Source organism: Oreochromis niloticus, linkage group LG18 (genome assembly GCF_001858045.2).
Source record: "Oreochromis niloticus isolate F11D_XX linkage group LG18, O_niloticus_UMD_NMBU, whole genome shotgun sequence".
Classification (NCBI taxonomy): Eukaryota; Metazoa; Chordata; class Actinopteri; order Cichliformes; family Cichlidae; genus Oreochromis; species Oreochromis niloticus.
The window spans coordinates 30438938-30463169 of NC_031982.2; the positions used below are offsets into that span (position 1 = coordinate 30438938).

At 40.4% G+C, this 24232-nt stretch overlaps 2 protein-coding genes across 4 annotated transcripts; one reads left to right on the forward strand and one right to left on the reverse strand.

Annotated features, from left to right (window-relative positions):
- Positions 1-6058: 6058 nt before the first annotated feature.
- Positions 6059-9581, reverse strand: LOC109195520 (zinc finger CCHC domain-containing protein 12). 3 transcript variants are annotated; one of them, XM_019347672.1, is made up of 3 exons: positions 9378-9581; positions 9240-9301; positions 6059-8616 (listed from the first exon to the last, which is right to left on the reverse strand). In XM_019347672.1, the coding sequence occupies exon 3, from the start codon at positions 7871-7873 to the stop codon at positions 6176-6178; it is 1698 nt and encodes a 565-aa protein (XP_019203217.1). In that variant the 5' UTR covers positions 7874-8616; positions 9240-9301; positions 9378-9581; the 3' UTR covers positions 6059-6175. The 3 variants fall into 3 exon arrangements, with proteins under 3 accessions (XP_019203217.1, XP_019203218.1, XP_019203216.1); XM_019347673.2 differs by having other exon boundaries at positions 9411-9434; XM_019347671.1 differs by having other exon boundaries at positions 9240-9581.
- Positions 9582-9592: 11 nt separating this feature from the next.
- Positions 9593-13527, forward strand: LOC109195528 (serine/threonine-protein kinase pim-2). The gene is made up of 9 exons (XM_019347683.2): positions 9593-10871; positions 11257-11493; positions 11619-11744; positions 11868-11962; positions 12101-12148; positions 12233-12451; positions 12541-12721; positions 12808-12978; positions 13068-13527. The coding sequence occupies exons 1-9, from the start codon at positions 10811-10813 to the stop codon at positions 13157-13159; spliced, it is 1230 nt and encodes a 409-aa protein (XP_019203228.1). The 5' UTR covers positions 9593-10810; the 3' UTR covers positions 13160-13527.
- The last annotated feature ends 10705 nt before the right edge of the window (positions 13528-24232 follow it).

Genomic DNA, 24232 nt, shown 5'->3' on the forward strand with positions numbered 1-24232 from the left:
TAACTGGGACTTTTATTGCCTCAGTACCATTGATAAACATGTACAACACAATAAACCAAATTGCACACTAATAGTGCGTTTTGAAGGTGAATAGATGCAAAACAGAACAAAATAAAATAACATAAAGACACTTAAATGGAAGACTTATACTGAATCGTATCAGAGCTCTTTTGAATGAATGAAACAGATTAAAGTGTTCCTCTTGTGAAGTTTGAATTGTCCAGTCTGAATTGTCCTTTAAAGTCATTGAAGCCCAAACAGGTGTACTGTAGGGGAATTGTCAGTGTGCAGACCCTATTATCCGGGTAGGAAAAATAGTGCATAGGGCTTATCTGAAATCCAGGGTTGCTTGAATCAGTTTCTCAGGCAAGATCCACAATCCGATCGCATGGCTGGCCACACCATTTCACGATCATCCAGGATCTCATTTGGGCTGTTCTCGCCGTCAGTGGTTCTCCAGAATCCTTTCTGGTAGTTCAAAAAAACCAATCTACACAAACAGTGCAGAACAATGAATTTCTTTCCCATCTTGTGTACTTAACATGAGCTCATTAACTTCTTTTCCAAATGTATTAATAACAAATGGCATTCTCTTTAGCTTGACCAAGTTACAAGGGTTACAGTAACTTGTTTGTACCAGTATCAACTATTTTATCAAAATTATATCACATTAAAGAACATCAGCAGCTTAAACAGTAACATAAACAGACATAGCAATGAAAGTGACATTGATCCTTAAGGCTTACAAGCAAATGTGACTTAATTCACAATGCAAATACTATTAAACTTGTAATATGCTCATATCTATTAAGACATAACCATTCTAATATATACAGAGCTAGTGCTTCTATCTGAATACCTCCCCGATCGGAATATGGCTTCGGGCGGTGGGGTGGCTAACAGCTATTAGCAGCTAGCATCGCCAGTAAAACATCGTTAGCTCAAAGCATTCAACACTTATAAACACACTATAAAGAACAACAAGAGAAGCAAAACAACACACCAGATTCTCATAGCTCCCGATTGGTTTTTGTTCAAAGGTTTCTGAGCTGAATCGGCTAGTGAAATACATTATCTAACTTAACAGGTAGCTAACAAAAGCACGTGACTCACCGGGATTTTCCAACACAAATAACTTGACAGATGTTATTCCCTTTGTGGTCAGAGTTCGGGGCCTAATAAAACAGTAGCTTATTAGCATTTATACATAAAACAATCTGGTCTCATTAACCGGGTTGCAGCATTGCATACCAAGATACTTTTTCCATGCGCTCCGACACGCACTTGACCGCCATCAGAGGGAAGATCTCACAGGAAGAGACAAGTAATGCTTCCTGCGCACTAGACGCAAGGTCGTCCGAACACAAGACTGCATCACAGCACCCCCTTGTGACAATAACAGGCTATAGCCTTAAATAACAAAAAGGGATTTTGCAGCCCTGTATTTCACATGGGTTACACCCTCCCCCTTTGACCTAGCATGAGCCCCTTCATGCGTCACGCTGTGGTCTACAGATGAACTCTCATAGTCACCTATTGTATAAAGTACTTGGTTAAAGCTCTCTAGGAGGCTCTGCGCAAAGGAAATTAAGGGATTTCCCAACTCAGGATAATGGAAGCGCCCTGGTGGTCGACGTGTCCTTTCTGACTTACGAAGATGATCATTTGTTTCTGCACTTTCAACAGTTTCCTTATGCTCCAGAGCTACTTCAGGAGTTTGTGGGTTCAGATCAATGGTTTCCATAGCTATAGGAGCCTCTACATCAATGGATGGTACATCAATGCTGTCTTCAGCCACAGCTGATTTTTGATTAGACATAGTTGGTAAAGTTACATCATCTTCAGTAGGGAGTTGCTCAGCCACAACATCTGGCTCCTCTCCTTCAGCTACTTCAGGAGATACCCCTACAGGCTCTGCAGGCAGCAAAGGGGAGCTGCCCCTGCAAGGCTCATCCCGAGGCTGAGGGGTTACAGAGACTGCTGGCATAGCTGGTATACAACTACCCTCCGGTACTGTTTTTCCTGTTTGCTGTTGTCTCTTCGGGATTTCAAACACCTGAACAAACCTTTCAGGAATGACAGATGACTGCCTAGGACAGACAGGTGAGTCATCTTCAGATTCTGATTGCTCCTCAAGTAACAGAGGCTGACTGCGCCTCGTTCTTGGCCTGCAACTCTTTGGCTTGACCTGGTCAACTTCCTCAGCTTCAGATAAGTCACCACAAGGGAGTAAGAGATCCCTGTGAAGAGTTCGAATAGGACCATCTCCATTCATAGGCTGTACAACATACACAGGTAGATCTACCATCTTTTCCACCACTCTGTACATGGTTGACTCCCACTTATCTGCAAGCTTGTGTTTATTCCGAAGTCGCAGGTTCCGCACTAGCACTTGATCACCCTTCTCCAAAGTTGACTCCCTGACAGTTTTGTCAAAACGGCGTTTATTCCGTTCAGCAACCTTTTGAGAGTTTTTGGCAGCGATCTGATAGCTCTCTTGAAGGCGAGCCTTCAGAGCTCTCACATACTGAGAGTGAGATGTAGGAGAGCCATCTTTAACTGGCAGGCAGAATGCAATATCCACTGGAAGCCTAGGCTGGCGACCAAACATTAACTCGTATGGGCTAAACCCGGTGGTCTCGTTCTTGGTGCAATTATAGGCGTGAGTTAGTGGTTTCACATAATCGCGCCAGTGAGTTTTCTGTTTGTCTTGTAGAGTTCCTAACATGCCAAGAAGAGTTCGGTTGAACCGTTCAACTGGGTTTCCCCTTGGATGATAAGGACTGGTGCGCACCTTCGTGATACCAGCTAGGGCACAGAGCTCTTTAATGAGTTGGGACTCAAAATCCCTGCCCTGATCACTAAGCAGGCGCTCAGGAAAACCATAATGCACCAAAAACTGCTCCCAAAGACACTTCGCAACTGTTGTAGCCTTTTGGTCTTTCGTTGGCATAGCAACAGCATATTTGGTAAAATGATCAGTTATGACCAGAATGTCTTTGGTGTTGTGACTGTCAGGCTCCAAGGATAAATAGTCCATGCATACCAGTTCCATGGGATGGGTTGTTTGAATACTCACAAGAGGTGCTGCTCTTTCAGGAAGTGTCTTCCTTCTAACACAACGTCCGCAAGACTTAATCTTTCTCTCTACATCAGTTGCCATTTTAGGCCAATAAAATCTTGACCTAACCAAGTCAAGGGTTCTCTCCAAACCCATATGCCCCATGTCGTCATGAAGGCAAGTGAGAATGGTGGACCTTAAAGAGTGAGGGACGACAAGCTGAAAGGTGACATCTTCACCTGATTTGCGGGTTCTGTAGAGGAGACCATTTTTCATTTCCAACCGTTTCCACTCTTTGAGCATTAGTTTAAGCTCTAAGGATCCAGAGTTAGGATTGGAATCAGCTTCACCTCCATTTTCTAACATGTTGACCACATACCCAATAATTGGGTCAGACCTCTGATGTTGTTGGAGCTCTACCTCACTATAGGTAGGTATGACAGAACAACCTAATGTTCCATCATCTGCATAGACGTCTGGCACTGCATCGGCGTGTAGAGCAAGGGACTCTACCAAAGTGATAGAAGGTAGGCTATTGTCAGATTCACCTAAGAGATGACGGTGGCACAAGACACTGAATGTGTCAGCTGTCACATCTTGTCGGTTGGAAGATGAAGAGAGATGATGGGAAGCGAATTGTTTCATTCGCTCTTTTTCTTCAAGAGAAGCATAGTCATCACCCACAGTATCATGTGGCCGCCTAGAGAGGCCATCTGCATCTTGATTGCTCTTACCAGCACGATACTTAATATTAAAGTCGAAGGTGGAGAGAGCGGCCAACCAGCGATAGCTGGCAGCATCAAGCTTGGCTGACTTCAAAACATAGGTCAATGGGTTGTTGTCTGTTAACACCATGAACGTGTTCCCGTAGAGATAATCTTGGAACTTCTCTACAATGGACCACTTTAATGCAAGAAATTCCAGTTTGTGAGCTGGATACCGCTTTTCACTGGGTGAAAGTCCTCTACTTGCGTAGGCAATAACCCTCACTTCACCATCCTGTTCTTGATACAAGGCTGCCCCTAGCCCAGAGGTGCTTGCATCAGTATGGAGGATGTATGGTAGTTTTGGGTTAGCATATCCAAGCACTGGAGCTGATGTCAGTTTCTCTATGATTACCTCAAAAGCTTCCTGACAAGCAGGGGTCCAACGGCTGGAAAGAGGCTCTTTAGGGTTCAAGTATCCGCTAGGACTGGGTGTTACCTTTCTGCCCTTCCTGTATGGTGGGTAGCCTTTGGTAAGATCATTCAGGGGTTTGACAATTTTTGAATAGTCCTTCACAAACCGTCGATAGTACCCTGCAAAGCCTAGAAAAGACTTGAGGTCACTGAGCATCTGGGGTCTTGGCCAGGTTTTGAGAGCTCTGACCTTCCCAGGATCAGTCTCTACACCTTTGCTAGACACAATGTGTCCCAGGTATCGCACTGAACTTTGGAAAAAGGAGCACTTTTGGGGAGAAAGCTTCAACCCATATTCTCTCAGTTGCTGAAGGACACGTAGAAGCCTGGTTTCATGTTCCTCCAAGGTGCTGGAGAACACGATGATGTCATCTAAGAACACCAGAACTTCTTTCAGATTGAGGCTGCCCATACACCGTTCCATTAAGCGCTGGAAGGTGCTGGGAGCGTTGGTGATCCCCTGGGGCATACGGTTAAACTCGTAAAATCCCAAAGGGCACACAAAAGCTGTCTTGGGCTTATCACATTCCTCCATCTCAATCTGATAATAACCAGACTTGAGATCCATTACTGAAAACCATTTGGATCCAGCAAGGGCTGAAAAAGCCTCTTCAAGGTTTGGAAGTGCGTACGCATCTCGTATTGTTAACGCATTGAGCTTGCGATAATCAATACAAAGACGGACCTCTCCATTCTTCTTTTTGACCACCACAATTGGTGAAGCATAAGGGGACTCTGATTCACGGATTACTCCTGCATCAAGAAGTGTTTGCAAGTGCTTCCTCACAGCTTCATAATCATTTGGGTGGATTGGCCTGGACTTTTGCTTAAAGGGTGCTTCGTCCTTTAAGTTTATGTGATGTTTCACTTTAGATACATGCCCAAAATCCAGATCATGCTGGGCAAAAACATCAGTATAGGCACTTAGACGCTGGGTAACCCTCTCTTTCCACTCCTGCGGGAGGGGAGAATTACCAAAGTCAAATGTCAAATCTGGGTGAGCAGGTTCATCAACTGGCTGTGCAGTAACATTACAACATTTCACAGTGTCATCATTTTTGGTTGAAATAGATGATTCGTCATATATCTTTGCAGGACTATGGAGCTCTGCAATGACACACCTAGAAGGCAGTGTTATGTCATGCTCAGTTTCATTTCTCACCCATATAGGTAACCTATGAGGATGCTGCTTGGGCAAAGTGACAAGACAGCACTCCACAAAAATTCCCCTGGTAAGGTGGATGTCATTGGCTGCTCAACGATGGCACATTCACCAGCACTGCTGGATCTGACACAGCCTTCAAGGAGGACTCTCCCTTGAGCTGGTACTACATGTTGCACCTTGCCCTTAAGAGTTACAAAGCCATCATTTCCGGCTAGGTTTATCTCTCTCCTGACCTTGAGTGTACGAAGGATCTGCCTGTAGCCATAGACCGGCGACAAATCATTGGGATCTTTACCCTGACAATATTCGTCGTACAGAACATCAAGTGCATTTGTCCCAATCAGCACAGGCAGGTCACAGTTAGAGCGTAGGTCAGGCACTACTAAAGCAAGACTAGAAACCTCAGGCTCAGTTTCAATAAAGCTTTTTGGAAACTTAAGGCTGATGGGTATGTATCCCAAGTAAGGAACATTTTGGCCACTAGCAGCCTCAACATCGAGGCCACTGATGGGCTGAATGGGATGTTCTGAAAGATTGGTGTTGTAAAATGAAGCAGATACTGTGGTCACTTGAGACCCAGTGTCAAGGAGACAACTGCAATTGACTCCCGACACGGTAACATTTGCTGTACATTTCTGTCCTACAAGTCCTTGGGTAACCTAATCTGGGGTCGTGCTGCACGAGAGAGAGAAGATGCTTTACTCTGAGGTTCCGGTTTGGGACGTTCATGATTACTTTCAGTTCCTGGTAGTCCCTCCCCAGGAACTGATTTTAGTTTAAAGCTGACATATTCTGTTCCTCCCAGACTTGTAGTTTCTGGTTGAACTCCTTACGTTTCACTTCAACTAGTTCAGGGTTTGGTTCATTGCTGCAAGAGGGAGCAATATGACCATCCTCGCCGCACCTGAAGCAGTACCATGGGCGTGGCTTCTTAGTGAGCTTAGTCTCGCTTGGGTCAGATTTCTCCTTAGGAAGAACCTTGAACTTAGGTTTGGTTTTTTTATTTGGCTTGTCAGAGTTCTGGCTTGAACTGTCAATAGCTGATGCTTTCAGCGAAGCCACTTGAGCTTGTAGCTTTGCAAGTTTCCTTTCTAACTTATGTGCATCAAAAGACACTGGCCTATCATTAACAGCTGATACGTCTGTATCATCAGTGACATACTCTCCTACTTCAAGGGAGTTTAAATGCGCCTTAGGCTTAGAAATGCCTAAGTGCTGTTTCATTCGGCTGGACTTTGCCGCTTGCCGATCCTCCTCAGTACGTAGCAAGAGGAGCAACTCTGGAAATGAAGGTGGCTTGTCCTTCTTCTGCTCAAGCTGCAAGGTTGTGATCAAGCTGTTGTTCCAGCAACCTCTACAAAACTGTTTAAGCAGTTGGCGATCTGAATCATTTGTAGTGATGCCGCCTCTTTTAATGACTTTACTCAGGGTTATCTGCAACCGCTGTAAATAGGCAGAAGGCTTTTCACCTGAGTTCTGGTTTGTGCTCAAGAATTTGGCAAAAAGCTCATCCCCATCATCAACAGTACCATACGCTGAGTCAAGAAGGCTGAGATAGTCATGGGGAGAAGCGTTAGGACCAAGGTGCTTTACAATGTTAGCAGCTGGTGGAAGAAGGCTCTCAACTATTTTCCTTACCATATGTTTGTCAGATATGGTGCTATCTGTGAGGTGGAATTCAACATTGTTGCGCCACGTATCATAATCAGCTTCGAAAGTAGAGCAGGGGGTTTTCCCCGAGAAGGGCCTGAGCTTTGCATGACCTTGAGAAGGCATTTCATTATTCTTAATGACATGCTCAACTACTACTCTCTGTACTTCAGGTGTAGTGAGCTGTTCAGGTGGTAAGTAGATAGTGGTTTTTCTGTGCGAGGGAGTCACCTCTACACTTGGAGAGGATGAGTGAGAGTCATGCTCAGGCAAGTGGGTTAAATCACTGCCCAGTTTAACAGGACTTTGATGCTCTATGATGGCTGGTTCATCTTGGTCTATGTCACTAGTGAGCTGCAGATTCTGATTAGGCACTGTTACATTTGGTCCAACTGTGGGGTTACTCTCAGTGGACTTCTTCATTCTGGCCAGCTCATCTAGCAAAACCTTCTCAAAATCTGCACCACTCAGTTTAGCAAGACCTTTCAGTTCAGTTAGGTAAGAATGGGTTAAACATGAACCCCTGTCTGCAGCATACAGTGCAGACAGAAGCTGGATATGATGGACAACACTTGGGTTACGGCTTTGTCTTTTGCAAGGCAAGCTATCCTTGAGGAACTGGACTGGTTCACCTGATTGGAACTCCACAATGGCTGTGTTTTTAAACTGTGCCTCTGTGCTAGTTACTTTGATTACTCTTCCAATAGAACCAAACTGCCCTAAGTAATCAATAACCTCATTGTCAACCTCATCACCTGTTAACCCTCCTACTAGGACAGAGTTAGGTACTTTGACACCTTCAGTTTGGATTACATCCATGTTGTCTTATTACTCCAACCCAGAATGTCATGCACAAATGTAATGATTTGACCCAAAAGGCATGAAAGCACCAGTTGCTCAACTTCCAAAAATAAAAGGAATTAAACCTCCTGGCTGGCTCGCCACGTTTTGTGTAGCGCCTCTACTCAGGACCAGTACACTTTCACCTCAAATAGAGACCCTAGACATCTTTCTAGGTTCAGAAGGAGGTTTTGTTTTAGAGACTCACAAAAGGAGTTGGCTTGGAAGTGAATAACTGGGACTTTTATTGCCTCAGTACCATTGATAAACATGTACAACACAATAAACCAAATTGCACACTAATAGTGCGTTTTGAAGGTGAATAGATGCAAAACAGAACAAAATAAAATAACATAAAGACACTTAAATGGAAGACTTATACTGAATCGTATCAGAGCTCTTTTGAATGAATGAAACAGATTAAAGTGTTCCTCTTGTGAAGTTTGAATTGTCCAGTCTGAATTGTCCTTTAAAGTCATTGAAGCCCAAACAGGTGTACTGTAGGGGAATTGTCAGTGTGCAGACCCTATTATCCGGGTAGGAAAAATAGTGCATAGGGCTTATCTGAAATCCAGGGTTGCTTGAATCAGTTTCTCAGGCAAGATCCACAATCCGATCGCATGGCTGGCCACACCATTTCACGATCATCCAGGATCTCATTTGGGCTGTTCTCGCCGTCAGTGGTTCTCCAGAATCCTTTCTGGTAGTTCAAAAAAACCAATCTACACAAACAGTGCAGAACAATGAATTTCTTTCCCATCTTGTGTACTTAACATGAGCTCATTAACTTCTTTTCCAAATGTATTAATAACAAATGGCATTCTCTTTAGCTTGACCAAGTTACAAGGGTTACAGTAACTTGTTTGTACCAGTATCAACTATTTTATCAAAATTATATCACATTAAAGAACATCAGCAGCTTAAACAGTAACATAAACAGACATAGCAATGAAAGTGACATTGATCCTTAAGGCTTACAAGCAAATGTGACTTAATTCACAATGCAAATACTATTAAACTTGTAATATGCTCATATCTATTAAGACATAACCATTCTAATATATACAGAGCTAGTGCTTCTATCTGAATACCTCCCCGATCGGAATATGGCTTCGGGCGGTGGGGTGGCTAACAGCTATTAGCAGCTAGCATCGCCAGTAAAACATCGTTAGCTCAAAGCATTCAACACTTATAAACACACTATAAAGAACAACAAGAGAAGCAAAACAACACACCAGATTCTCATAGCTCCCGATTGGTTTTTGTTCAAAGGTTTCTGAGCTGAATCGGCTAGTGAAATACATTATCTAACTTAACAGGTAGCTAACAAAAGCACGTGACTCACCGGGATTTTCCAACACAAATAACTTGACAGATGTTATTCCCTTTGTGGTCAGAGTTCGGGGCCTAATAAAACAGTAGCTTATTAGCATTTATACATAAAACAATCTGGTCTCATTAACCGGGTTGCAGCATTGCATACCAAGATACTTTTTCCATGCGCTCCGACACGCACTTGACCGCCATCAGAGGGAAGATCTCACAGGAAGAGACAAGTAATGCTTCCTGCGCACTAGACGCAAGGTCGTCCGAACACAAGACTGCATCACAGCACCCCCTTGTGACAATAACAGGCTATAGCCTTAAATAACAAAAAGGGATTTTGCAGCCCTGTATTTCACATGGGTTACACTTGCATCAGTCTATCAGATGAATCCCCTCCAAGTCCAATATTTACATCAGTTACAGTGATAATGCTTGGTGTCTACTTTCAGCCACCGCAGTAGAATGCCAGGAATGAATCTCATTGAAATTGTAGTTGCATTTGCTATTTAATTTAATTGTCATGGATGATACACAGACAACCCAACAGCAAACAGAGGAAAACAATGGGCTTAAATACACAGAGGGATAAATGAGGGAATAAGACACAGGATGAGAGCACAGCTGCAAGAAATCACAAACAACAAGACCATGGGGAAGGAAAACTGAAAACACTAACATAGTCTAAGGAGCTTAGAAAGAAAACGTCTGGACTTCTTTAAGTTGCTTGAAGACGTTCAAGCAAAGTTTAAGTTCTTTTCATCCGAGAAGGTGAAACATCTTCAAGCAACTTCAAGTCCAGACGCTTTCTTTCCAAACTCCTTAGACTACGATGACCTAGATGACTGAGAACCTTCACAGACATGAAAACACTAACATAGCACACAAGACTATCAAAGTAAAACAGCAAACAAGAGACTTTTACAAAGACACAGAGTTGACACAGAGACATGACTGACTGGGGAGAAATTGGGGAACATGGAAAGAAGAATGACTAGACATGACACGTGGGACACAGGGGCAAGGCAAAGTAACAGAAACCTAAAGCCTAAGAATATAACACAAGAAGAAAACAATAAAGAGAACCAAAAACATACATAAGAATAATCAATGAATATAAATGAACAAACACAAAACACTGGGTCACAGACTCAGTACCATGACAGTTAAATGTACAATAATAAATACTTTAAATCAGATGACAATGTAGCTGACACTGTGTTTATTAGTGTGTGGTCAACCACAAATCTTCATACTGTCATCCATACATGAGGTCTTTATACAAACGATGAAAGATAATGAAAGAAACTGTTTAATTGATATGAAATGATTGAATTATATGAAATATTATGGCTTTGTCTGCCAGAGTGTTTTTCTGTAAACTACTTTGAACTACTGGCAGTCAGTGAAGTCACTGAAAGGCAAGATTCTATGTTGTGTTGCCGTAGTTTCCAGAGTTTACTTATAAAGCTCACTTACAGAATTCAGTTAGAAAAGTCAAGCATTTGAAGGGCGCACATTTGAAGGAATATTAACTCAATATTAACTCATTACGGTTTACATTTTCGAGTTTAAAAGTTCTCCGAAATTACAATGAAAAAGGAAACAAGAAAAATTACCACTCCAGCCGATAAGAAAGATTCAGGAGATCAAGGTAAGTAAAATAATAAAATCAAATCCTGGTAAAATCCAAATCCTAGAAATGTTGACACTGTGTGAATCATTTTTAGAGCAATTGAATCATATGTTTGATTGAAAATAGCTTTAATACAAGATGTCTAATCAAAGAAAGGTTAGCGGTCTTTTGGTAAAATAATGTAATAAGTTTATTCTTGGACTCAACAGTAAAAACAGACCAACAAGTGTCATCAAGATCTAAGACTTAGTAAACCTAGTATCAATTCGCACTGGTCAGTTTTTTTATCCCAAGAATAAACTTGTGATAATTTAAGCAAAAGCAATTTCAAATTCTTTGCCAAACTGCTTCCAGTCCTGATGTCGGGGACTCTTTTTCACCACTGTGTTGTTGTCGTTTATAGATTGTAAGAGCAGGACTGCTAAAAGAAAGGCCAGTCCTGAAAAGAAGACCCCAATAAAAAGGAGGAGGGTCGCTGAGCAGGCTGGTCCTTCCACCAGCTCAGATGTGGTCAAAGGAGTGAAGCGCAAGCTTGTGCAAGATGAAGAGGGCACAACAAAGAAAGCAAAGAAGGCTAAACTTCTCGACCATATGAGCGGTGACAAGGAGCAAGCATCCTCCTTGTTGGACTCTGGTAAAGGTAGGCTAATTAGTTGAATAAGGGGGTAGATTAAGTGTGGTTGCTAGGTTTAAGATATTAGTGTTTAGTGTTTGTGTCTATCATCCAGTGAGCTGATGTGCTTTTGGTGTTTTCCACATCTCCAGACTTGAATAACAAACAGGTGTGCGCAAAAAATGGCAAAAGAAAGGCCGCGGGAGACAACAGAGAGTCACCCAAGAAAAAAAAAAGGAATGTGGACCAGGACAAAAAATCAGTGGCAGACCAAAAACGTAAGTAGCAAGCAGCTTGGGTTTTATATTCAGGGGAAGGGCAAAAGGAACATTTAGGCTACAGAGGAGAGTAATTTGTGTCACAGCTGTAATAAAACAAGATTTGTTGTTTTGTCTGTTCAGGTGAATTCCAAGCCAGATATGTGGAGGAGCACCAGCTCGGAGAAGGAGGCTGCGGAGCAGTGTTTGCTGGCTACCGGATAGAAGATCGTTTTCCAGTAAGTGTTCAGATGATGGTAGTAAGACAGGCAGTAACGCAGATAATGGATAATATCGTAAACTGAGACGTCTGCTGTGTTTCCACCTTTCATTATGTCATACTGAGGAAATGCTCACCAATGCTCTGTGTCTTCTAGGTTGCCATCAAACACATTCCCAAAAATAAAGTCTACTGCAAAGTGGCGGTAAGCGTCCAACACTTGAATCAGTTTTACATTACTGGATTGAATGCGGCGTTCCTCATCATCCACTTTGTTGTAATATTTCAGGATGAAAGCGGGAAGAAGCTCTCAGTGGAAGTGGCCATTATGGTTAAACTTGCAGGTGAAGCAGAAGGGTCAGTGGGAATATCTGCACCTGTGTCCTTGCTGGAGTGGTTCGACCTTGGCAAAGAGCTGATCCTGGTGCTGGAGAGACCTGTCCCCGCTGTGGACCTGCAAAAATACAAAGCAGAAAATGGAAGAACTTTAACAGAGGACAAGGCCAAGGTAGGCTGACTGGAAGAACCTTAGACTGTACAGCATTCAATCAAGGCAGAAAAGCATGAACTCATTATTGTGTTTTTCATCTTTTCCAGGTCATTCTGAAGCAACTAGTTGATGCTGTAAAGGAACTTGAGGATAAACACATCTTTCATCGGGACATCAAGGGACAAAACATTCTGATTGAGACCGGCTCAGATGTGCCTCGTGTTCGCATCATTGACTTTGGACTGAGCTGCTTTGTTAAACAGCGATCTCTGTATCGCATCTTCTATGGTAACATATTCTGCTCCTGCTTTTCACAGATGTAACAATTTGTGTCTTTTGTTTTAGAAGAAATTGCAATTGTGTCTGTTTGTTAGGCACTCCTCTTCACATCCCTCCCGAGTGGTACATTAGGAGCTGCTACAGGTGTGGACCCACCACGGTGTGGCAAATGGGAGTGGTGTTGTATGAAGCGCTTCATGCACGATACTTTAGTACCGCGAGGTTCCTCACAAAGAAACTGAGCATCAAAAAGCGTCTGTCCACAGGTAAGAAAACTTCACACTTCCAGATTCACTGATGCCTTGGATCACTAGAACTATCATCTTCATCTTTTTGATCTTTTCTTTCTTTCAAGAATGCCGGAATTTCTTGGACGCATGTTTAGCTATAGTCCCGGAGAAGCGCCCAACACTGGAGGAGCTCCAGCTTCACCCCTGGCTAAGATAACACACACAAACACACAATTCACACCTTATCATATAAGTATGATACATTGTAGTAACTTCCTTTCTTTTTTCTGTTGGACAGGAATAGATAGAATGGGTCAATCTTCAAAAATAAATAAATAAAAATTTAACTTTTTTGGAGTTCCTGTAACCCCCCCAGCCATCCCAGGAAAGGGGATCTCTCTTTGAATGGGCTTTCCCGAGGTTTCTTCCCATCGATCTGGCCCCCTGGGGAGTTTTTCCTCGTCTTCATAGAGAGCTTGGGCTGGGTCAGGAGCTCCATCAAAACTGTCTTTATTTGATGACTTTAAAATAAAGATGTGTTTTACTTAAAGTAAAATTTGATCAAAATAAAACTTGTTTAATTCATCTTTGCTGAGGATTCTCCTTCATTACTATTTTGTTTTGTTTTTTTGTTTTGTTTTTTTTACCCATGGTGCATTTTGACAAATAAGAAAACTGAATCAGGTTAAAGTGTGCACAAAGACAGTCACACTGCAAATGATCTGAAGACTTGCATCTGTTGCTCTAACCCCAACTAGTTTAGACAGATTTCCTGGTTCTACCAGAGGTTTTTTCCTTCAAGAAGGGAGTTTTTCCTTCCCACTGTTGCTGAGTGTTTGCTCATAGTGGGTTGTAAAAGCATAAAAGTTCATAAGAGGCATTCATAGCAGAGTTATCACAGCGGGAACTATATAGCTTAAATGTACAATTTCTACAGGACGAATTATAACTTCATTATGTATAAAAGCTCCTGTGGATAATTACTCCTATTTGTAACTTTACACAAGAGAAAGTTTGCTGTCACACTATTTATAACAGGTTGGATTTTGTCCTCTGAGTTGAGCCTTTGGTTGCAGTTTATTGAAGAATTTCCTCTAAAGTAGCTGTTGATAAAGATTTAAAGTCCTGTTTATATACAGAAATATGCTTTAGTTCATGTTTTTTTACATGTCTGCCTCAGTGGATCAGTAGAAGATCTGGCACAGGAAACTAGATGATGAAAAAAGGGTACGAATACACATATATATCTATATAGATACAGATATATATACACACACACACAGGTTGCAATGTAGTATTTTCATTTTTTCTTAGCATTTCTTTAACGTCTTGGTGCAAAAGAATACCTGCATTTGTGTGTAAAGAAATGTTACATATATACTAAAAACAGCTGGAAAAAAGAACTACAAATTTGGAAAGGAATTTATTCATGTTCTTACTCATAGATGGAGTACATGGTTTAAAAAACACTGAGGAAACAGATATGAGGCGGCTGTATCAACATAAAAACATTAATACAGTTAAAAGTGAATAAAAAGTTGCACGCTTAAACTTATTTCTCTACAGTTTGTACAATTAATCCATGTAACAATAGGTTCGCTCTTAATATAGTAGTTAATTAAAATATCTTTACATAAAAATACATTTTTAAGTACTCTCCGGTGGAAGTCTGTTGTGGCTTATGTTTCTAAATGACACAACCATAAAGCAGCCCACAGAATATACAAATATGTCCTTGATAAGTGAATGTTGGCTCCCACAATGGCCTGTTAAGTTATTGCAAAAATAATTTACTGCATAATATGTCAGATTAGAACATGTTATAAGCACAAAACTGAAGGGGAAACAATAAAAACAAAATTAAAAAACAAATACTAAATTAAGTTAAAGGATATTTCTTACTATACTATATAATTGTATAATGTTGCGTTTGATTGCAAATGAAAACCCACCAAGAAAAAAAGAAAGAAAGAAAAAGAGAGAATAGAGTTTAATTTATTCAAAACACATTCTTTTCTTTTATTTAAGCTGTAGCGAGATTCAAATGGACAAAAGAGAAAGAAAAATATTACAGATTTGTTTTATTAATCATGAATAAACTTTATTATACACAACTCTAAATTTCAGTTGGTCTTAGTCAGATGTGTTTTTAATTAAATCCTGCAACACTGTGCTCGCTGCCATCACTTTATATCTTAGTGTGCAATTCAAATATATACTTATTACAATATTTTTCCCCCTTAACTCTCAACTCGCGTTTTTAAAATGTCTGTGATCATATTTGTCCGTTGACTTCTGTCTGGGCCTCGAACGATTCATCAGACAGGTGGCAGCCTCCAACTGATGCTCCAGACTTTCATCATCGCCTCTATTCTGATCAACTCTTATCTTAAACTTAGTGATGAACTCATTACTGGCCAGCGCGCCCTCCTTTTTAGGGCATGTGGGCTTTGATAACAGCCGGCTTTCCAGTCGCTCTGCAAAGAAAATTCACAAAACATTTCTTATTTGGTAAGCTTGTTAACAAATTTTAGTTCAGTTTTGCTGAAAGTTATAGCATGCATCAGGTAAGAAGCAATTGGTTTTTAAAAAGCATATACATTCCCCAAAACATTTTTATTATGTGCATTTTGGAGAATAAAAGATTGTACACAATTTCCCTTTTTAAAGTAAAAAGATTATTAAGTCTAATTCTTACTTATTCAGTAGATTAAAGTATTGAAACATCATTATTCATAAAATATGCACATTACAAAATTAAAGTTATTCAAAAATTACTCAAGTACTTACTCCAATACTCACATTATTCAAGTAAATTTAATTTTTGCCAATGTAATGTCACATAAAATCTTAATCTGAATAAGGGTTCTGAACCCCACTGTCACGGCCAGAGGATCAGCAGGCAGTGTTTTTGTTTTTGTTTTTGTTCTCTCTCTCTCTCGCTCTCTCTCGCTCTCTCTCGCCCGCAAGGGCGGAACTCATGGTGGGTTCACGCCCTCGGCCCACGCCCCTCTGAAGAGGAAACACCTGGGCCTCATCAGTGCAGCCAGCATTTAAGCCAGGGAGTGGCTTCTACTCATCGCTGGATCGTTGTGTGTGACTCGCGTCAGTGCTCTGAGCAAGTTCTCTTTTGCTTCCCTGTGCAAAACCTCTAACGTGTGTTTCCTTCTGTACATAGATCCCCTGGACCCGACTCTGCATTCCCCGAGCGGATTCCCTTTTTGTGTGAGTGTTTGGAGAGAGAGTCAGAAGAGGAGCAAGTGTCTTTCCCCTACCTGGATTTCCCCGGAGCCTTTTCCCTGTCACCGCTTTGTATATAGCACTATCCCCTGCACTGTTTGTATATACACCTGGTGGAACTGTAATAAATACTGACTGTGCCTCTGAGTCCTGCGTGTGAGTCCTCAAGCGAACCGTGACACCCACACAGATGAGAGCTTAGCAGTGAAGCTCTCTCTTAAAATTTGAGTTATAAAGTCAGATTTTATCACTGACAGAGATCCATGTTCTTTTAACATAAGAAAGAATATTTGCTGAAATTGACATTAATCCAAGCCCTTAAAACGCCATTTTGGATTAAGCATTTCCTTTTAGAAAAGTCTTCAATGAGCAGGAAGCTCCAGTACTGAAAAAGAAGCCAACATCAACTGCTAAACATGCTAAAAGTAAGTCCCCGTAGACTCCTATGATCAAAACACATACAGTATAAAAGTTATAGGTTACAGATCTGAAAAGTAAAACAAATGTCAAAGTGCAAAAAGACTTCTGGTCCCATAGAAGTCTATTCCATTTGCCTGGAATTAGGTGAACACCTTTGTGACAAATTTAATGGCTCAGTCATTTGTTTCATGTCATATTTAATAAAAGACTGACATGGTGGCATGTTGAATTGTCCATTTTGCACATATTTGGTCATTCTAAGCGTCAGAAGGGGAAAGATCATTCTGGGAATGCCTACTGGCGAAGGATGTGTGACTGACAAGTCCAGTGTGTGAAGTTTAACTACAGTCTAAGGAGCTTGGAAAGAAAAGCATCTGGACTTCTTTAAGTTTCTTGAAGATGTTTCACCTCTCATCTGAGAAGCTTCTTCAGTTCAGAATTTCTTCAGAGAACTGAAGAAGCTTCTTGAGGGAGAATAACTGAAACAGTTTTCCTCCTGAAGCATCACAAAGTTCAGAGTTCATGTTTAGAGCAGAAGATTCAGCAGTCGCTCTGTGACCTTTCAATATTCTTCACTAAAACAGCTTCATTACAGAGAAACAAGTCACATTTTCTTCATGTTCTTAAGTCCTTTCAGATGTTTTTAATGGTCCTTGAATGCAGCATCAGTGTCGCAGGTTTAAAAGGTCACTTTCTGTTGTGTTCAAAGATTTCCTTCAGATATGCTCTTTAATCAGTAAAGCCAGTGATACAGCAGTGTCATTAGCTGTGTTATTGGCACCAGGCTGTGGTTATGTATGTATTTAATTCTGTCTGAGGATGTCTTCAGCATGAAATGATCATTTGCTCAGCTGCTGTGTCTCATCTCTTATCAGACATTGGTTGGAACAGAGTTTTGTTGCTGACCATCTGACAAGAGGCTGAAGAAAAGCTTCAGGCTTCATTTGGACACTACGTTGGACAGAAGTCTCCACAAAAATGACTCAGAAACACAAATATTATTAATGAAAGTCCAAATTTCAAAAAGGGTCATACATGATCCTGAGAAATGTCCTTGAACATTTGAACATGAGTCAGAGGGTTGTCAGGTTTCTACACTGCATCGTGGCATCAAGCCTGAGATGTCTGTGTGAACAAGTATGGAGGACACAAATGCACAGACGGAGTCGAGCTGTTTACTGCTGATGAGGAAGGAAAATAGTCTGTTGGATATTAAAGCAGCATTTATTAGAGTAAGAACAGATACTTGTGTCCTTCATTTGATCCCCGTCAATTTACAGGAGACTTAAGGACCCTTTGACTTCTAACATACAGCTGCATGTTTACAATTTTATTATTTATTTATTTCTAGCAAAGCGAGACTTTACTGATTAAAGACATATAATCAGACATATTACTGTTACTTTCTGAAAAAGACTCACATAAAGCAGATTTATCACAAGCAAACATCAAGACACATCCTTCATGGCTTAAAGTTGCAGTGGGACTCTTTCGCCATCTGGTGGTTGTAACAGTTATGACAACTGTTCCTGCATATATGTCCCTCCTCAGTGTGAAGAAGACTGGACTCCAAGCTGCTCCTGCTGATCACTGCGTGTTCCTCCTGTGTCTAAAATCTATTTCCATTATGAATCAGGAAACTGTTTGCACCAATCATAAAGGCAATAAAATACGTCACACTAAGAAATAACAAAAAGGAATTGTGGATTTCAAGGAGATTTTTCCCTCGTTTTTGAAATCATAAGAATACAAACTAATGCAAGACTGTCATGTTTTCATAAGTTTCTAGAGACACTGTTCTGTTGTCTTCTAGGACATCAGTCACTTTTTAAATGCATGCTACTCCTCGTCATCAGCACCCATGACCTCCTTTTAGTCTTTGTTTTGTTATTTTTCAGAGTTCAGGAGACGTTCTTATGGGATTTCCACAGTGTACAAGTACTGTTTAGACCCTTTACCTAAAAGAAAAGAGTAAAGTACAAAGAAGATTTACTCACTGCAGGAAAATAATGCCTCAATCTGATATATTGTCTTATATGACAAAGTGAAACTGATGCATCAAAGTGTAAGCAGCATTTTCCTGTTACAGCTGGTCTAGATGGAACTGATCTGATCTCCTTTATGTACAGGTAGATATCCAGTGGGTTTGCTAAGGGTCACAGATGAGGGGCTGTGTGAGGCGTTTAATGGGAAAGGAAATAAAACCATTGTTCCAGACCTGCAGCTAAGATACTCGAGTATCTTCAAATATGAAGCTGAGTATTACTTCCATACTTTCCTCCACTGCTGATGACCTTGTTACCTGCTGCTCCCTGTTAATGATCAGCCTCAGTTCTGATAGTAAACTGTTGGCTCTCGTTCTGTCAGGTTGTTGCTCAGTGACGTCTTGTTTTCATTTTCCTTCTTCTTCAAATGTGTCTTCCTTTAACTCTTTGCTTTTGTTTCTGCTTCAAGCACCAAATGATACACGTGCTGCACCTCTGATGGTTTGTCAGAGAGCAGAACAATTTACATTACAGACAATATTTTACAGTTGAACATAAACTTTAAATGCATCATGTGTTTCTCAATACTGGCTGACTTGTCTGTGTTTGACAATAAAACTTAATCTGAAGGTTTTGCCACAGTTTCAGCTACAAGAAGTGCAGTACAGCACATGAGCAGAAATAATAATTTTGGAGTAAAGTCCCTGAAAGTTTAAAGGACATTTTTAATTGTACTTGAATACTTTCATCTATTGTGCATGACTGCTTTTCTCTGTTAATGAAACAATTTCTGAGTTTCGGATTGAAACTGTATGTTGTATATTCATCACAAATGCACTTAGAGGGTTTAGAATCTGAACTCTTCAAATATACATAAACAACAAAGTTGTTTAAACACATGCACACACACACCTCATGAAGAGATATTTGTTGGGAAATGATGGGAATAATGTCAAAGTCCAAGAAAATTCTCAGTTAAAAATGTTTTTAGTCAAATAAATTCTACAAAGTATACAGTTTGAAATTAGTATCTGACCTAACCAATACTGTTAAGATCTACATTTCTGTGCAAACACTTTCCCTCTGTCTGTTTTCTGTACTGTTTCCTTCAGCTTGGCACAGAGTTAGACGAAACAGGTGCAACAGAGGAGTGAGATGAGGATCAATCTACTGTGTAACTGAAGCAGATGTCCTTAGTTCTTCAAACACCACTAGCCCAGTTTCAGTGAGCCAGGAAAAGGAAAACAATCCATCGGCCACACAGTCCACAGGTCGGCCTGTTAAAAGACCTAGAGTGCAAAAACCTACACCAAAATCAGCAGCGCACAGCATTGAGATGGCCAAACTGCTTCAGCAGGTCCAGAACACACTTTCAGGATCTAATGCAGATTCTGAGGAGCTGTTTGGCCAACAAGTAGCCTCAGAGTTGAGAAACATAAAGGACAGAGCTCTACGGTTGCGGCTCAGGAGAAACATAATGAACACGATTTATGACACACAGGAGGCAGAGCAGGGCAGCCATTCTCAGTTTGCAGGTTTGCAGGTTAAGCTACCTTGGTATCCCATCACCCTCATCAGGTCCAGCCACCCCCAGGACTGCCAGCTCCATCAACCCAGCCAATGTCCTAAAAATGTTTTACTTCTGGGTTCTTCTTACAGTTCTGGAAACAAGAACACGACGTGTTGTGTATGTGCGCACAGTGTGAGCACTCAGGTGGCATCAGAGCATCAGAATAGACAAACACTCCCGCATCAGACACCCTACCCTGTGTCCCTGCGCTTGCATATACGAACTTGTAATTGGTGTCAACTACAACCATAAGGATGATGGAAAACCTGGACTTCTAGTTAACATACATGCTGCCACTCTTGGGAGGGGGTTGGATGAAGATGCATTTCCCATTTATAGCCGCCTGGCAGTGTGGAAACTGCCACTTATTTGCAAAGTCTCTGGCAATGGCCTTCCACTCAGACTCAGTTGATGGTGTCTGTCAAACACAAGCAGAAAATCAAATCACTTTTATTGTCACATCACATGTGCAGGTACACTGGTACAGAACATGTGAGTGAAATTCTTGTGTGCGAGCTTCACAAGCAACAGAGGTGTGCAAAGTACAATAACATAAGAACAAGCAAATATAAGAATGGCTAAATCTGAGAATTATATGAATAAATATATGTACAATATAAGAGTGTATGCATATTACTGAATGTGTATACTAAATATGTATGTCTACGTGTGTGTGTGTGTGTGTGTGTGTATACATGTTTTACAAATTAAATAGAGTCAAAATAAAATAAAGATATAAAATATACAGAGGTTGGTAGTTGGATATTGTGCAAAACAAGTGGCATTTATATACAGATTTTATATAAATGATGCTTCATATGAATCTCTTTCTTAACCATATATTCAAATCACTGTTAGACTCAGAGTTCACTTTGCTTCTTAAATACACATTTAACAAAGACTGAACAAATACAAATTAAAATTGCCCCCACAAGTCCTCATATGTACAGCCTATCAAATTACCAAACCCCATGAATTGTGTCCTATAAATACGCTCACCTTGCCTTGTCTGCCAGTCACTGAATTGTTGTGTTCAGCTAAATAAATGTTCATGTGTGTTGCACAGGGAGTGTTGCGGGTGCAGCACACTGTGTGGATTCGTCCCTCTGTTGATGGAGAGGTGATCCAAATGACTCACTGTGGTAAATAGCTGTGAATAATTCATGGATCCTGAGCACTTACTGCACATGCAGCTGAACTCTTTCTCTAACATCTGTTTCAGTTCCACTGACACAAGGACAGAAAATCTTTATCTCATCATCACAATACTTGGGTTTATTTTAGACTTCAGCTCCTTGTTGTATCATATTAAGTTTTGATATTTCAACTCTTCAGTTTTTTGTAGTTTCTGTATGGTGAGTCTATGCTGGCATTCAGAACTGTTCCACTGTTCAAAAGATAATTTGCCATTACCTTCATTGTTCATTTATCTTCATAATCATGTCAAAATATAGTTTAAGCTACAGTAATTTAACTGAAAGGATGAGACCACAGATACAATTGGCAGCAGTGAGTTTCTTCTTGTTGTCTGGGTGAAGCGTTCAACCAGCGCGTCAGTCTGGCCCATTAATCACTTCCACCTGTGTCGACCCTGCAAAAGATCAGAAACTACAGAAAAAGGTCAAAACAAAAACCAAAAGTGAAACAAACCACCCGCCCCAGGATGACGGATCACTTTGTTCTGTTCTTCAGAGTCACTCTACACCGAGCTCACCGAGGTTGCAGAGCACAACAAGGACTGCCAGCTGTAGCTCACAATGTTGGTGTCCACAGGATGAGAGACAGCTGATTATTGTTGTCATTTATTGTTGAAAAGTATGTGAAGCATGATGCATTATTGACACCTTTTTGTGTACACGCTCGCATGAACGTGTGGTCCCTGACCCTGCTGTTGCCACTGATACAGTTTAATCCTGTGTGAAATACGACCATTGTTGTTAGGAAGAAGTTATAAAGAGTCTGTTAATGACTATGTGAATGTAAAACTTATATTTTAAATAACTGTTAACATTTTTAAAGAAATGGCTTTGAACAGCACAGAAACTTTAAAATGTTTCCTTTAGAAAATCACTTACTAGATATGATGAATATCAAGTGTTTTTCTTCCAAATATTGCAGTTCCATTAAATAAATTACTGTATAAATACAACGTTATTGTACAAGTTACTGTGAAACTTACAGCATCACTGAGTATATGCTGTTGAAATTACACTTCTTTAAAAAACTGTTAAAAGTACAGAAAATTAATGAATTATAAAGTTAAGTGTGTAAGCAGAGATCCAAATTTACAGCCAATCAGGTGCCTGTGTTGATTTCAAAGGTTGTATGTAGCATGTAAGGCCGTAATGCAAAAGTACATAAATCAGGTGTATTACTGTATAAAACATGTGTACCTATTATTATTATTAGAACTTGACTGCATATGCATGAAATCTCAGCTTGGTCAGTTTCACCACTGTAATGAAGAAAGGTGTTGTTCTTCAGTTACTGTAAACATATGTTTGGATCATGACAGGAAAAATGATCTCCACAGTTTCAACCAGTGAATTCATGTCAGTTAAACACACTGTAGGAAAATCAAGGGCGTAGATTTGGTTTTGGCATTGGTGGGGACGGATGATTCAACCACTGAACCCCGCCCTGTTTCTTTTTTTTCCTTTTAGACTTTGCTCCTTGATACAAAAAGGAGAAATATATTTGCCTACATATGTTATTCTACCTGCTTTTAAACCATTAAAAATTACAATTCATAGTTTTACATGTGAATTATATAATGTTAAATTACTATTAAACAAATGACTGACTAAAGTATTTTAGACTTTAGTTTACTTCAGCCATTTTCCATTTAAATCAGGTATCATACAATAATACAAATAGAGTCATGACAATAAAAGAATATGACTTTAAGGACTTAACAACATTACTTCAGTTATAGTACACCAGCATCTCTTATATACATGAGCACTAAGGAAACACTGGATGACCTGGTGGTTTTTGTCTATAAAACTGACTCATCAGCTGTTTGCAGGGTGAGTGTATTTTTTTTTAAATGTGCAAACTGCACTACAAGGTGGAATACTTGCAAAAATCATGACTACCTCATAATATATTGTCTCAAAAATGAACCCTATGAATATGTCAGTACCATTAGGATGAAATTATTGTGTCACCAACATTTTAACGTTAGACGTATAATTTTAACAGCCTCTGTAAACTAATATCCTGGCTGCTCGAGGCTCCGTTTTCTCTGACAGTTTCAATCAAAATTAGAAATGTTGCTCTGAGACTGAGAGAACTAATAGTGCTGCCTGCTGTGCAGTTAGTTTCCAAAACACGTTATTCATGGTTACATACAATTTTAGACTGATGTGGGCCAAAGCCTAGCATAGCTTGTAACGTTATTATGACGGACACATTTCATGAGTGAACTTGACTTTAAGTGACTTACAGGTTTCTTTGAAACGCTTTCTTATATCCAGGTTCTTCCTTTTTGCTGCCATCCTCCTCGCCTCCTCGCAGCGCAGGTTTGCCGCTGCTAAAACTAAACAGAGCTCCCTGAAAGGCACAGCCAGACACATTGGCCATATTTGTCACATGAGGTAGGACTCCAGTAGAGAACGTCTTTCTGCACCGCTGGGTGACTGAGACGTTGAAAGATCGTTTTTCTTTTCTTTCTATCAGTTTTGTTCTTCTTTACTCGAAGAGATCAAATTATTTGTGGGGACAATTCAATAATCACTGGATATTGGTGGGGACATGTCCCTTCCGTCCATGCCAAATCTACGCCCTTGAGGAAAATTATGATATATAGAACAAATATGAAAAGATTTCAAGAGTCGAGAGTAGTTTTTAATCATCATGATGTTAGGATATAATTTATGAAATTACATTAAGTACCAAAGTCACAACAACAAAGACGTGTTGGAATCTCAGAGTGGTTAGAAACCTTTAAAAAAGAATTTTAAGAAAAGATTTAAGAAGTTGTTTCGGAATTTCATCAAAATCTGTAAAGCGTATACAGGTCTAATTGTGTGAATTTTTTTTGGACAGATTTTCAGTGAATTGTTTTAGTTTC